The sequence below is a fragment of the Anser brachyrhynchus genome, assembly GCF_964034855.1.
Source record: "Anser brachyrhynchus genome assembly, chromosome: 20".
Lineage (NCBI taxonomy): Eukaryota > Metazoa > Chordata > Aves > Anseriformes > Anatidae > Anser > Anser brachyrhynchus.
In genome coordinates, this window is record NC_137713.1 from 6,199,841 (window position 1) to 6,215,210 (window position 15,370).

Genomic DNA, 15,370 nt, shown 5'->3' on the forward strand with positions numbered 1-15,370 from the left:
TCCAGGGTCCAATGTCCTACATCCAGGTTTCTTTTGCTAACTTCTTGTTTTGGGGACATCTGGTCACGCTGCATGGGGAAGGGAGAGGTGCATCAGTACAAACAAAAGGGGGTAGAAACCAGGCAATTGTTAGCAGAACTAACAGTATGGGGAAGAGATTCTGCCTTGTTATCAAGCCTGTTACAATATTTAATGTTGCTTCTTTGGCAGGGCGTTGATTTATTCAGATGTTGTGTGGTCAGACGTTTGTCCTCTGCTGGAACACAGCTTTTTTCCTAAGCAATGGGCCAGATGTCTCTCAGAACCTCCAGTTTCTGCGATAGGGTGTCTTAAAAATGTGAGGCGTTTTAATCAGTTTTTCAATCAGTATAATGTGGACAGCAGGACACACGTGGTAGGTTAAAGAAATTTCTATTTTTTGCAAAATACTTTCCTCTGACCTGCAAGAGGGAGTCTCTCAAATTCCTGGCCTGTTTAGGGTGGTTTGTTTCCCATGGTGTCTTTGCCAAGTACTTTCTAATTATGGAATGTGTGTTATTCTGCAGTTCTTTTGCAAGGCAGAAATAATGAATATTATTTAAAATACATATCTATGCATTTATAGATGAACTTGATCCTTTGTTTTTGGACTAATGTAGATGTGATCCACATTGTCTTCTGAATAGCGTAAACCAAAGCCCGAATCTCTTACCTCCAGATTTATCTTGTGTGGTAGAATCTGCACAGCACGGGCACAGACTGTGGTTTGCTTGCTTCCAGTTTCACGGGGCCAAACTCTTTTTCAGGAGAGCACTGCTCGCGGGTGTAACGTAGCAAGTCACGCAGTGCTCCGGGAGCCTGTCGGAGCAGGGCTGACAGGAAAGGCTTCCAGTCCCCTTGCTTTGAATGTGAAATTGTATGCAGGGAATCAGCTGCTTATCAGCATCGAGCAGAGCAATCCCAGTGTTTCTATGAGTCACTTCTGACTGGTGAGGCCTGGAAAACTTGATTCATCCCTCTGTGCCTGTAGTAGGGACACAGAGCTAGCTAGCCACCCTCAGAAGAAATCAGACAAGGGCTGAGCTCTCTATTACTGGAAAGGAAGAGCCTGGTTTTGTCACCTTAATAGCATCAAGATCTTATAAATCAAAATTATGGTGGTTATCTCTGCTTTCCAAATATTTGTTCCCTCCTAATTTAGGCTAACCCACAAGCAGGAGCGTTTTACCCAACAACAGTTGGGTGGTAGTTTGGTTAGAGAAAAGTAAAATGTATAAATAATGCAGGTTCCGCTGCATTAAAAACAAAAAAAAAGCCAAGGGAAATGTGTAAAAATGTACTTCTGAATATACTTGTTTATTCTGCTCTTAGGTGGCATTTTCAGGCTTAAGATGTGTTCTGAGAAGGATCGCTAGGAAGCGGAGACAGTGGGGAAGGTGAAATTGCTAGTGTGAAGATAACTCCATGCTGGTACATAACTTAAAATTGAAACATGAATTTTACTGACCTCTGTGTTGCTTGGCTAGACTAGACTGATTAGAGGAATGATAATGGAGAGCTGACATTCTCCTCCTGAAGATTTAGAGCTGCCGGGCTACATTTCTAATTATAGGTGGAAAACTCCTGGCTCAGGGCTTGCTGTTGTGATTCAGTAACGGCTGATGTGGCTCAGTTTGGGAAGTAAAGCTTAGATTACCTTTGATCTTAACCTGTGCACCTGCACTGAGCAGGGTTTTGGATTATTGTTTATTTCTTTCAATGAAATGAAAGCTCTAAATAAATGCTCCAAAGCAGGCCAACACTAAACCCACCTTTGAAACGTGTCCTCCGGCTGCTTCCGTTAACAATTCACGTAACTCCTCAGTTTGTTGACGATCAGAAGCGAATAAAAATCACGGCAATTAGAGTTGTGCAGGGATTGAGAGGTGCTACGAGTTATTTTTCAGACTGGAATCTAATTAGGGCAGAAGAGCTGGTGGCACTGCAGCTCTTCAGAAGGTGTTATACCGGCTTCATCACAAGTCCTTGTAACTGCTGGCACCTTCCTCATCTGACGAATGACATCTACCACAGCGCGGGATCTCTGAGATCAGTGCTGGGGCCTTGGGTCAGAGCTAATTAGAGAGCAGTGCTGCACTGAACCACTGACATCGGCTTCATTTCTTGGGTTTTAAATAGCCTCCTATTGAGTAGTGGCCACGCATGGCCCTGTTTTACTTTACTTGATTTACTTCAAAACTTTTTAGCTTTTCGCTTTATGTATTTTCATTTTAAAGCTTGGCTTTACCCTTACTGTAATAGAATTTGGTAAGTTAAAAACTGAAACCCTACAGGCAGAGCTGGCTCCAGATAGTGCTGGTCGTGAAACAGCAGCAGTCGGGCTTGGGAATGATTTCATGGCTCTGCTTGCTCAATGCTTAGAGAACCTGCCTTTTGGTGCTGCAGAGTATGGGTGGTGACTGCTCTGTGGATGTCTGTGAGTGCAATCCAGCAGCCGAGATGCTTGTAATGTTGGTTCTGGGCAGGTAAGTGAAGTTAGGCGTATTCAGTAGTGCCTCATGCTGCCTGGGGTCCTGCAGCCACATCCGATCTGAGACCAACACACCTAGGGACCAAAGAGTCTTTAGAGAAAGGAAATCCATTCCTTTCGGCTTTCTTCTTTTATTCTATCACCATGACAAAGCCCGATCTAAACTCAAGCCCTAATATTCGTAGAAATCGTATCAAAATCAATGGGAATATAGTCTTTCTTGCAGCTTATTGTCTTCTGAAAAGAGGAGACTGCAGCCTCTCTCTTGCACCAGCTCAAATACTCCTGAGATGCAGGTATCACACTGAAGTCATTGTCACACTGAATACCAGCTGTCATCACTGGTTCACTACTGCACGGATGTGAACAGAGGTGACAAACCGAACAACACACTTCCCTCAGCATGTGACTAATTTGGAGGATATTATTTCTTTTCTTTTAAGTGGGGAAGGCTTCTATCATGATTATATTTTTTATTATATATCATGTTTTATTTTTTTAAGTTATCAAAACGCATACTTTCCAAATTCTGTTACAGGAAGGGTAAAGTTGAGCTTTAGGATAAATCTCCGTGTAGATGTTTTCTCTGTGCAGATGTGTGCATTTAGCGCAAGTGACATTTGAAAATTCAGCTGATGAGTTTATAATGTTACGCTAAGTTGGAGACCTCCGGACTGCAGGTGCAAGGTAGGTGTTTTGCCTTGCGTGCGGGCAGTGCCTTATACACTCTGGATAAACACATGTTGAATTTGTAGCTCCTGGCTAATTGTAGAGTCCCATATCACAGAACATTTGAAGAGAGGGGGCTGTTAAGGGTGGTATAAGGGAGGAATGGGTGGCAATACGCCTTGTGCAGGTTGTCATATCTGCGTTGCAAGACTTACAGACAGAAACCCATCCTCTTCTTCAAGCTGCCGCGAGTCAGATCAAATGGATGACTAATTTTTTCGGATGCTTGGAAATGGCAGTTCACGTGGCTGAGGGCAGAAGTCGCCTCCTGCAGGGGTCTGTCTGATCTCCAGCGCAGCTGGCAGGCAGCAGCTTTGTGCGCTCGCATGTGAACTGCTTGTGACCTGCAATACCTGACAGGTGCTGTGCTCGGCTGGGCCCTGCGCCAGGGTAGCGTGCTATCTGTAACAGCTCTCTGGCTTCGCTGGCTGTACCTGAAATGTCTTTCAGGATAGGCACAAAGCTTAGGCCATCGAGGAGCGAAATAACAGAATAATTGGATAGTTTAAGTTGGAAGGGACCTGCGGGTCCCTGCAACCCTGCTTCGAAGCAGGGCCAGTTTAGATCAGGTTGCTGAGGCCTCGTCTGGTTGAGTCGCGAGTATTTCCAAGGATGGCGTTTCACAATTTCTTTGGGCCCCTATTCCAGTATTTGACGGCTCTTATTGTGAAAAGTAATATAATTATTTCATAATATCTCACTGGAATTTCCCTACCTCCAAGCTTGTGTCTATTGCCTCTTGTCCTTTCACTTTCCACCTAAAGCACATGCAAAAACTGCGTGCACGTTTTTGTCAAACTGCCCTTAGCTCTGGATGCGGGGGGGTTTCACAGCCTTGGGGTAGCTGCGGCCATTAATATCTTACGTGAGACCAAACCCCGGTGGCCTCTGAGACAGTTAGACGTGCTCCTTGTGATTGTAAGGCCTGTAAGGAGGGGTCGTACGGGGTAGGGCCGGTTATTTTGTGCTAAGGGACTCGAGGACCTCCGTACAGAGGGGCTATTTCGAAGGTGGGTGTCTCAAAACGTTTCAGGAATAAAATATTGCTGAGCAAATACACTAAGTCCTTGCAAGGACGGGCAAACTGTCTTACCCCAGGACTTTTTGTGGTCCTTTGATTTGCAGCGAGAACGATCACAAGTGTGATTATAAGCCCGGGAGATTTTGCTGTGGTTGGGGTGAGTTTGGAGAGGATTAGGGGAGCCCTCTTGATGCTGCTGCTGCTGTTCCAGCACACAGATTTCCCGTAGCGGAGCATATGGCTTCCTGTCCTGTTTGCTGTGGTTTTCTCTTGGGCTCTGCACCAGTTTTTCCATCGTCTGTGATTACTTTCCGTTTTTCCCGTCGTTGGGCAGTGGGGACTGTGCCTGCAGGCTGCAGCTGACTTCTTTCCTCTTGGACTGCCTCTCATGGTCTGTGCCCGTGTGTGCCTCCTCTTTGGGAGGGGAGGAGAGTTCCCCTCCCTTTCCTTGTAAAACGCCCTCTCCAGGATGCTCCAGTAGGAGCTGGTGGGAGGGAGGGAGTTCTGACTGCACTGAAATGTCATAAAAAAAAAAAAAAGAGGAAAAAAAAATAAGGCAACTGACAGAAGAGAGAACTTGTCCTCAGATTCCTGCTTTATGCCGCAGCGTAAACCAAGTCTCTGAAAGTGCTGTGAGAGCTGGAAGGAGGCAGAAATGAAGTTCAGAGGCGCGGTAAGCTTTATTGAACTCTTCTGATATTTTTGCAGTTTTGAGATGCGTACCTAGTCAGAAGAAGGGAAATAAAGGTTCCAGGGTTTCAGCAGGAAAATGAAATGTTTGAGCCGGCTTTGTGAAAGGCGCTTCAGTCAGAAAGTTACGCGAAAGTGGTTGAAATAGGGGGAAAAAAACAGCAGGAGACAGATGTCTGGAGGTGGAAGCCAAGGTGGGAGTTCAGAAAGTGGGAAGAGAGGGGGGCGAGCGGCGCGCTGCTCCAGGGGAGAAGAAAGGGTGGAGCTTTCGCTTGGGTGGAAGGGGCATGAACGGACCCTGAGGGTGGTGGGCACAGGTTGTGTCCTACCCAGGGACACCCGGCTTCTTTCTCTGTACTCTCACCCCAGAGAAGGGCAGGAAATACCTGCTTAAGGACTCATTGCCACTCAGTTCCTCCAGGGTGTATTTACTTCAGCAAAACTTTGTCCATGTTTTAGCAGCAACCAGGAAGCCCGGGTCTGTGTACTGCATTGCAGAACTACCGAGAGCTTAGAAAAAGGAGCGTGTGGCAAAAGCTTGAGAGGATTAGGATTGTTGCTTGGAAAAAGATGAATAAGAGAGGAGAAAAAACGACGTACACAATGCTGCGACAGTGAGGGCAGACCGTGAGCTTCTGTTCTCTGTGGTGTGACACAGGAAGAGGGATGTTCAGCTAAGTTAAAGCTGTCAGATAGATGTACAGATTATTTTCATGCAACGCGTAGCTGTGCCACGGAATTCACTGCCAGGGGAAGATGTCGAGGTCAAGAATGAGGGAACGTTATAAAAAAAGACCGTATGCGGCGTTTGGGCTGGGTAAGAATGTCCAAAGCTTTAATTGGTAAAGTTACTAAATTTAGGAAGAGAAAGTTTGAAAACGACCCGTCTCGAGGTTTAAACAACTCTCTAACTGTTGAACCAGGGTGTCCCATCCCTGCTCAATCTAGAAATCCTTGCATCTTTTCCCAAATAGTTTAGTGTTGACCGCTGCCTGAGAAGCAGTCGTGGAGACGAAGGGAAGCACAGAGCTCGCGGAGGACCTGCCAAGCTACTTCCAACAGCAGGGTGTTTGGATTTCTCCTGGCATGGAGGAGCCAGCAAACCTGTGTCCAGCAGTGGATATAGAAAAAGGCTCTTTAGGTGCGATACATGCGAGCGTGATAGCAGCGATGTTGTCTAGGGTGGTGGTTGATATTCTCCGAGAGAACATGTGGGTGTGGAAGTGCCCTTCTCGTGCACCGGGAATGCACTGGAGTGCGCCTGCTGTTTGGAAAGTTTTACTATCTTTGCAAGCCTTAATGGTCTGAAATGGCTGTGTGGGGTGTGTGGAATCCTGCGCAGAAGGTGGGAACCAGGAACGTCTAGTGCGGGGAAGGGCAGAGCGCAGCAAGAATAACAGTGTGAGTCACGCCGTGTTGGTAGCGAGATGAAAGGATGTGCGTGCTTAGAGGGGACTGCAGCAGCGGTTAGAAAAGAACGGGGAGTGGGGCCACGGGGGCAGCACCCCATTGCTGCGAGCTGGGAGGCGAGGGAAGCCAGTCCTTGCCATCTGAAGGCCAGGGTTTGAGCTTCTGCTCCCCTCTCACCTGCTCTGTCTGAGCTAAGTCAAGGCAAAACTGAGCTGAAAGTGTTGTGGGAAGGCAGAGATCCGAATTTTGGTTCTTGACGTTTGTCATCTGTTTGTCTTCTGCGGCTGCTGTAGGATGCACAGGCCTGAGCTCGCAGGTGGTACTGCTAGGTGTGCTGCTATCAGCAGCATCTCTGAGCTACCAGCAGCTTGTGCCACCTGGTCAGGAGCAAAAACGTCAGCTCCCTAAATACAGAAATTCAGTGTATTCACTTCTCTAGCCTTTGTGATTTTTCTGGTTTGCCTCATTCATTTTTCTTGCTATTTTATATTGAGCTTGTTTATTGAAATATCAGCATCCCTTCTGAGGGGTGAACAGTTTTTCTTTCCTTCAGATCAGTTCTTAAAATTGCTTTTGTCTTTTCACTAACAATTGATTCTCTTTTTCCTAACCCCACCCCCCCGCCAAAAAAAAGAGTATCATCCAGAAAATATAATTATATAAAATATAATTAAAATATAATATAAATATAATCACGCAACAAACAATATTACCTGCTTCCCATGCAAATCTCCATGGCTTCCTTTGCTTTATGGTCCATCATTATTTGCATTTCTAATTTACATATGAGCTCCTTAGATAGATTCTTACTATTCTAAATATTGCAAGTGTCAAATGTCATTGATTAATATATTAAGAGCAATAATTAACTGCAGCAACATCCACACCCTGCGTTATTATTTTTCAAAGATTAAATTTTTGCTCTCACAGTTTTAACTCCCCATGACCTACATGCATTTAATAGATACTTAAAATATACAGACAGTGTGATTACATTGCTCGCATTTCCCATTCTGCTTTCATTTCAGGGTGGGAGATTAAATGGCTCTGTAGCTTGGAAAGTGGGGGAGACAGAACTTAGGGATAACTACCTTCTAGGCAGTTTGCTAACAGATGTAAGAACAAATCTTTGCAAGAGCAAAATAAGCTTGCTTCCCCTATATTTCTGATTATTTTATGTTTTAATGTATTCCAGCTTGTCTCTACGTAAAATATGGAAGACTTAAAAATAAATACAGGAACTAGTCAAGGAAGTGGCACTTGTCTCTCCTTAATATCATTTTGGAATAGTGTGTTCTATAGTTAAATCCGTTCAATATGTGTTTTAGGATCAGGAGGGAAGTATCAGAGAGGGAGAACCATGTTCTAGCACAGGCAAAGTGCTCCCTGACTCCAGACATTCCTTTGTTGGCGATGGAGTGCTCTGAAAGAAGCCAGAATCAAAAAAATCGTTCGGCTATAAATGGTCCTTGAGTGGCAGCAGCTGACATGGTAACTTCTTTGCAAGGTTGTTCCCTTTTTCTCTACTAGTCCATGTCCTCAGAGTTTTTATCTGTTCTTGATCTCATTCAGTCTGAGCATCCTGATTTGTCTCAAGTTGCCTGCTCCAAACAGCTTACCACTTTGTGGGAAATATGGCACTCGTCATTGGGATTCCAAAAAAAAAAAAGAATGTTTGATTATTAAACAAGCCCAATACATGAGATGTGTCCCATATAAATTCTTGCTTGAGCTCAGGTAGCTTCAGAAAGGGCAGGCAAATCCACGTGTTTGTTTGAAGAGGATTTTTACATGAGCCATGGGGCTGTCTGTCAGGGAACCCTCTCTCCACCCCAGCTGTTGACTAACAGAGTGTTGTGTGTCCGAAATGCGTGGCTGATTTTCAGGGTGGCAAAAGGTTGGAGAGCACCAAGTGGCTGCACTTCGATCTGTTGGGATTTCACTAGCAGGCAGCAAGTGCTTGACTAAGATCCCTTAATTCAGATCCACCTTAGCTGCTTTCATTACTGCTTTCTCAACATAAAAGGAAAGAAAAGCTATCCCATTCCGCACCTCAGGAATTGAGGCCCTGGATAAAATAGTTGATTTTTGTCTGCTCTGCAGTCTAGCCCATGCCCTGTCCAAACCCTTTCCCAGGCTGTAGAGTAGAGTAGAAATTGGAGAATTTTATTTTCCTTCCTGCAGCTTTGGCATGACACTGAAGAATGTTACACAACCCAGGAGACAAATGTGCTTTAACTGCCACCTCTCCACAAGAAGTTCGTTATTGGTTTGAACTTCTTATTGTCCTCTAGAATCTAATCTGAATTTCCCCTCCCACTCGCATTTGGTCCTTGCCAGTTCTTCCGTTCCCGGCTTTGTAACTATTTCTGGAACCTGCAGATCAATCATCTTTCTCTTGATACCGAGATAAAAGATGCCTGACTCTTTCCATGTGGCACCAGCTTCCTACAGTCAGCGTACCGCAAGTCTTCTGCTCTGCTGAATGGATGCGAGCTCGTTTGTGACAATGCATCATCAGAGGAAAATATTACAAACGTACTTTATAGATTTAGAAGCAGAACTCTCATTTTTGTTGTGCGACTTTTCTTTCTAAATCAGGTGATGATAAAGCTTCCCTGCTCCATGTAAGACCATTCGCTTTGAGAGCTCCAGGTGTTTTCGCACGCGTCGCTCAGGGATGCTCCAGGAAGAAGTCAGCAGCACTTGTGTGTCTGGAATTGCTGTGTTAATACTGACCACTCAGTTACCCCTCTGGGAATCAAGGCTAGGAAATTTTGGTATAAAAGACTCCTTCCTACACACATGTTGGGATATTGTCTATTGCACAGCCGTGGACCAGCTCGTGAACAAAGCAGTGGTGGGAGTTACTTGCTCAGTTCATGTCGGCCCTGGGCTCCTGTGCTGGTGGCAAAGAGTTGCCCTCTCTCTTCTTCCTTCACAAAAGAAAAATTCCCCAGATGTGCTCAGACTGACTGAGTGACTCAAGTGCTTTGGAACTTGTTGTGCGGAGTTCAGAAAGCCTTGGGTTTTGTTTTCGAGGTGTATTGGATCTCCAAGTCCTGAGCAGAGGAAAGTCTTTATCATGCTTTTGGCACTTCGCACAGTTTAAAAGTAAAATATTTGTTTACACCTTCGCAATACTGTGTCAGGATTTACAAACTCAGTAACTTTTGTACTCCTAGGAGCCGTTCATAAGGGTATTTTCTGGTCTTGTTGACTCTGTTGCATGAATACAAAGAAAGGCTGGAACATCAGCCAAAATAAACCTGGCTCTGCAGGCTGCATTGAGCAGCACCAATTCACACCAGCTGAAAGTCTCTCCCAAAATGTAATCACACGGAAGAAAAAGGCATGTGGAAGTAGCACTGCTTTGGTAATTGCACTGGCTCGGTCCCACCATTCAGGAGTGACGGCTTTTCCTTTCCTGGCAGCGAGCCACTGTTGTGCTGACAGCTCTGGAGAAGAGATTAAAAGCAAGGAGTGGGTTAAAATAGTGTGGGAATGAGTCCCTTGGAGCTGTACCTCGGGATGGGCTCAAGAAATGCAGTGGCCACGGTCAGCTTGTGTTCTCCCGAGCAGGAGTGACCATTAGGATGGTGATTTTAGGGAGGAAAGATGAGTTTGAAAGAGAAGGCAGCGGCACTCCTAAGCCCACAGGCACCAACAGGCACCAAGATCAGGTGGAGATTGCTCAGATTTTTGCAGTTCCCTGCTTGCAGCCCATGCTGGGTGTGAGAGGCCCAAGGTAAGGCATTACCATGGTATATCCCACAAAGGCAGGGATCCTTAGCCTCGTCCTTCTTTTGAGTCCTGTAGGCAGGGTGAGGATACGTGTGGCTGAGGTGACCTAGCTACATGTTACTGTCGGGCATCTGTGCTCCCTTTCCTTCTTGCCCTGAGTCTGACACTCACCTGATCCCAGGGTAAGATGATTCAGCTCAGGAGTTGACAGAAAACTGCCTGGTTCTTTTCATCTGCTTATTGTTTTGCAGGTTTATGGTTTATTGTTGTATTGGTTTTCATCGCTTCAGCTCAGAGGCAGGTAATAGCTTGCGTTAACACGTGCCACGAAGGCAAAATCCAAAGGAGGGGATGCTCTCCTTTTGGTGGTGGTGAGCCGTTAGGCTGTAACTTGCCTCTCAGATAGTTTCACAAGCAGATGAAAATGGCCTAAACTGGCCCTGCTGCTGAAATGCTTCCTCCTGTCAGCTGTGTGAGTGATTACATGTGGAGCTAGAGTGGGAAAATGACCTAGACTAAAATAATTTACAAAAAATCTGCGTTGATGTTATTTTTGGTCAGATTTCCAGTCTAGCATATTGCACAAGTGCTAGAGCCAGTTGCACAGAGGGCAGGTGGGGCAGCCCCTTTTGCCTGCGTTCTCACTGTGAGAGCGGCTCGGCTCCCTCTGTGCTCTTTTAGGAAAACTGATTTTCACAAAGAAAGCCCCAGTCAAGCCCTCACAGCCTATATTCTCCTAATTACCTGGAATACTTGCTCCCTACCACAGGGCTTTCAGAATTGTCCAAGCTGATCTCTTGCATAGCACAGGCCACAGGATGTTGTAAATGAGCAGTACGTCAGCCAGAGGTGTTTTGGCAGAGATAAAACTATCTATTAAAAGCAAGTCGTGCTGCAAAGGTGCTAAGGGAGTGAGTCCTGTTGCTGCTTTAAGTTAATTAGCTTCGCTGTGACATTCTTTTAACTCCCAGCCAGCATTTTCTAGCATTAATTTACAGCCACCCGATTTGATGTCTGCCTGCTAACATAAAATAACTAACATTTTAGTTATTTTTATGTTGTGCCTCACTGTCATACTCATCATTCAGTAGGAATATACGGTCATCTTTGTGACTGTATTCCCAATGTAGTGTCGTCTTTGTCCACTTTCTTCCTTCTGCATGACTGTTCTATTTCCATTTTTAAAAAGAATTGATTTTTACCCCCCTCAACACGGCATCTGTTGAAGTTAATGGTAGTGAAATGGTTAATGTAGACATTTTAAGTTGGTGGTAGGCTTGGACCTAAGCAATAAAGCAAACGATCAGATGGTGGCACAGAGGAGCACGTGGTTTGTGACTGACATATTGTATTTGCATTGAACTTAGCCTTGGGAGGGTACAGCACTGCCTAAATTCTGGAGAATCTGACTGTATCATGGGGAGAACATAACCTGGTCATGTTTAATTATTGCTGGAAAGTTGCATTTAGTTGTTTTTTTTAGTGGACCGAAAATTTGGGGTATTAATTTTCTTCTCACTGAAAGAGGTTGAACTTCAACGAGAGGAAAAAAGCATGGAGCAAACTGACAGCTTCTTAGGCTTAAATGCCTGTCCCGAAGGAGGCGGCCGAAGTACAGTGTTCTGTGTTGGAAGTGGGATGGATTTGCTTCTTCCTTAGGCTGGATGCCTACAGCTGGGATCGGTTTGTCCCGAGCTTGAGGGAGTGGCTGATGAAAGAGCTGCTGAAACTGCTAAGTGACGTTTTCTGTGAAAGTCTTCAGGATTATATAAACTTGGATTAACTGTGCGAGGGTGGAAGTTTCTCCTCAGTCATTTTTTTGAGGCAGCTGTTTTAAAACTGTATTGGTAAGCTCAGCCACTTGCAAACTACTGATTTTCTTCCGTTACTGCCTTTGTTCCCAGTACCTTGTCCGAAAGCTGCTCCAGAATTACACGGCTATGATATAAACCTTCTAATTCCTAGGCAGAGTTTATTTGTTTGTGGTTTATCCCTGTTTGTTTTGCCAGTGATGTCCTCTATCTCACCACCTTTCTTCTCCAGGGCTTACACCTTTCCTTTTTGCCTTGACAAAGAGGGTAGAAAAAAGCTAACAAAACACTTTGCTGAAGGCATGGAGGAATTGGTTTGGAAGGTTTGGACGTTTAAAAAGGATTACTTGTGACAGTACCTGCAGAATTCTCCCAAACTTGGCCTTTCAGAGCTTACAAATCAGGCCTTCCAGACTATGAGACCAACTTAAAACAAAATAAAAAGGAAAATTAGAATGGTGTTTCTCTGTGATACGGTTTGAGCCATTAAGGTGGATCTGGATTTGGGATTTCCTAGTAGCAACTTGTAGGAGCTAATTTTTCTTTTTGAAAGCTGCTAGTTTCATGCAATGACTTATGCCCAGGCATTTGGCTTTCAGGAAAGAAGCCAATTATAACTTGCATAATTTGGCAAAACTTCTTTTGTAAATGATTGGTAAGTCTAACCAACTGGAAGCTGAGAGAATTTGCACCTATTTGAGCCCAAATTTATACTTCAGTGAGTCTTCCCTTTATTACTACTTAACAAACCTTAAGCTAAGATTTCTTCTGACCAAGGTTGTTTTTATTTTTTTTCCCTGCACGCCATCAGTCCCTGTGCTCTGACCACTATTATATCTTGAGAAGGAGCAGAAAGGAACTACCTGGCAACGTGAGTCAGCAAAAATCATCTACATCATTGTGCAGGGTTTTCGGGCTGGAGGACAGTGTTTCAACAGCGGTCCAGCATTCCTGGTGTGTAAAACTCCTACAGGAGAGGGTGACTGGGTGTTGCTGTTATTGCATGAGCCCGTTCAGGAACAAGCTCCAATGGCATTTGTGCCAGTGATGGGAATATCCCAACAAGAGATCCTCTGAAAGGCAGTAGTGCTTTAGGGAAATGATTTAAGAGAAGGGTGCCTGCTGTGAGGAGTTTGCAGAGTAAGAAGAATTTAAGAATACCATAAGAAAACGCAGACAGATGTGAGGCAAATCGTTTAATACGTTGTATCTCGTCTCTGATTTCTGTATTGTCTCTCGTCGTCGTTGCCTCGTACATCGTCTGTCTGTCGGGTCTAATTGCATTTAATATAAATTTTCCCTGCAAGTAGTGACTGAGTCACTCGTGCATATTTCCTCCCCCTGTTTTAGTATGTGAGGTTGAATGAAGTAAGAAGTCAGCAGACCCATGTTTTCCAAAGATGGCTGTGTCTGAACCACATCACAGTGAAGATGTAACCTTTAAAAGAGTGTCAGGAGTAGAAGTTGCTTGATATGTGGGATAGATGTTAGTGTCACAGTCTAAATTCATAGCAGTGGCATGGGATGCCGAAGCGCCCCTTTCTGTTACTACTGAATTTTCCCAGAATTTCCCATTGGGTATCTTGCTAAAGCTTTTAAATTGGTCAGTAATGTGAAGCCGTTTGCTCATGAGATGAATCATCGTTAGTCATAAAAGATTCCTTATGACTTCCCGTTATGAGAGAAAAGGAACAGCAGAGAGGAGAGCACTTTTCAGTCTCACTCCTGCTGAAGGATGCCTGGGAAAGGAAATCCTACTTTTATTCTCTTTATGTAAAATGCTTGTTTGATTAATTGATTTACTTAAAGCGGTTGGAAGTTTAGCAATAACTTTTCCCTAATGCTGGCTTGTCTTCCATCAAAACAATTATAAACTAACTGATAAAGTGTTAGTATACATGATCTAACGTTTTCAACAGTAGAAGGGTTATTCTAATGTCCTCTCCTATTTATAGGTTGTCCATGATTAATTGTGGTTAATCATTCTTATGGACTCAGTGAGCTGCACAGAAAACCACACGTCCCAACCTTCCTCTGCTTTTGGTTGCAGGGAGCAGGGAGTAACGGTGTTCGTTTGACCATGGAGAGCGCTCTGACAGCCCGCGACCGTGTGGGGGTGCAGGATTTTGTCCTGCTGGAGAACTTCACCAGTGAAGCAGCGTTCATTGAAAATCTGCGTAAGCGCTTCAAGGAGAATCTGATCTATGTGAGTAACAGAGGGGCAGAAACCAAAGTCTTCACAAGTGACCTGAATTTGGGTATTTGATACAGCAGGCATACCATACTTTGTTCAGCAGTTGTAGGGATTCGGAGACGATGGTATCAGCTTGAATAGACCATGGTTGATCATCTCAGAACTAGTCTGGGACAGGGTAATGTTAATGCATGTAAGGGCCTCTTTTGCAGTGATCCAGTTGAGGTCTACTGGCATTTACTGGTCCTTCCAGCACTGAAAAGCCAACTTACACCACTTTCTACTCACACCACGTTCTTCCATTTCATGAACTCACTCTGTGGTGGACTTTCAGCAACCCCAGGCTCGAACCTAATCCCAGATAGTATATGAGAAATAATCCGGTGTTCTTGCTTGTTAGAAGCACAAAAACCATGCGTAGGTGCTGTTTATCCAGCAAGGATGAGGGGTCTAGCGTAACTCCTGCAATGTCATACTACATGAGGAGGTCGCTTCTTCAGCACCGTTGGCTCTTTGGAGGCCCTTAGCAGCATCCCCTGCTGCAGGCAGGGCTTGTCAACCACAGGAGCTTTCTGAGCAACTCTGGGCTCTCAGAGAATCCGCTGCTAGTCCTTATGTAACCTCTTCATTTTGTGCTTTCTTTTTCAGACATACATTGGCTCGGTTTTGGTGTCTGTTAATCCATACAAGGAACTGGAAATCTACAGTAAACAGAACATGGAGCGATACCGCGGTGTCAGCTTCTATGAAGTTTCTCCTCACCTGTGAGTGGCCTGTGGGTAAACAGCGTAGTTTGTGCCATTCCCACACCGACGTGTGCAGTAATGACATGTGAAAGCAAGCAAATAGGACTTGTCCCAGATAATGCCCTAAAAATCATAGGGATATAAAGGATCTTTTAGAGGGTGTGGTGTACGGCTCTTTCTATTCCTGTTTCTCTCTCCAAAGAGGATGAGTTGCCTTTGCAAGAGCAGTATTTGGAAAGGGAGGTGGTTCCTTCCTGGCTGGAGGAACAGAGCTGCTTACCCAGCCCTGGCAGGACAGGAGTTCATTGTTCCAAGGTTACTTGGGGTCTGCATGTCCGGATCGTGAGTTTCCCCTGCTGCTACATCGCTCATTCAGCATAACGCTAACTAGGGGAAAGAGTATGTATATATGTGCAGTGGTTTCTTTCCTACCTCTCCTGTTACTGCCTGACCAATATTTATCTGGTATTTCCCCTGTTGCTATGATACCATGAGCCTTGTTGGAACAAGGAATGT

General features: G+C 44.8%; 1 protein-coding gene across 7 annotated transcripts in view; it reads left to right on the forward strand.

The window, feature by feature from the left end:
• Positions 1-15,370, forward strand: part of MYO1C (myosin IC) — a 60,496-nt gene that overhangs the window by 23,597 nt on the left and 21,529 nt on the right. For 3 of the 7 annotated variants that reach the window (XM_080563412.1, XM_080563415.1, XM_080563417.1), the window contains 2 exons: positions 13,965-14,120; positions 14,757-14,872. In XM_080563412.1, the coding sequence (XP_080419538.1) occupies positions 13,965-14,120; positions 14,757-14,872 (272 nt within the window). Of the gene's footprint in view, positions 1-4,764; positions 4,933-12,725; positions 12,869-13,964; positions 14,121-14,756; positions 14,873-15,370 lie in introns of those variants that run through there. The other 4 variants (XM_080563413.1, XM_080563416.1, XM_080563418.1 and 1 more) reach the window with 4 other exon arrangements.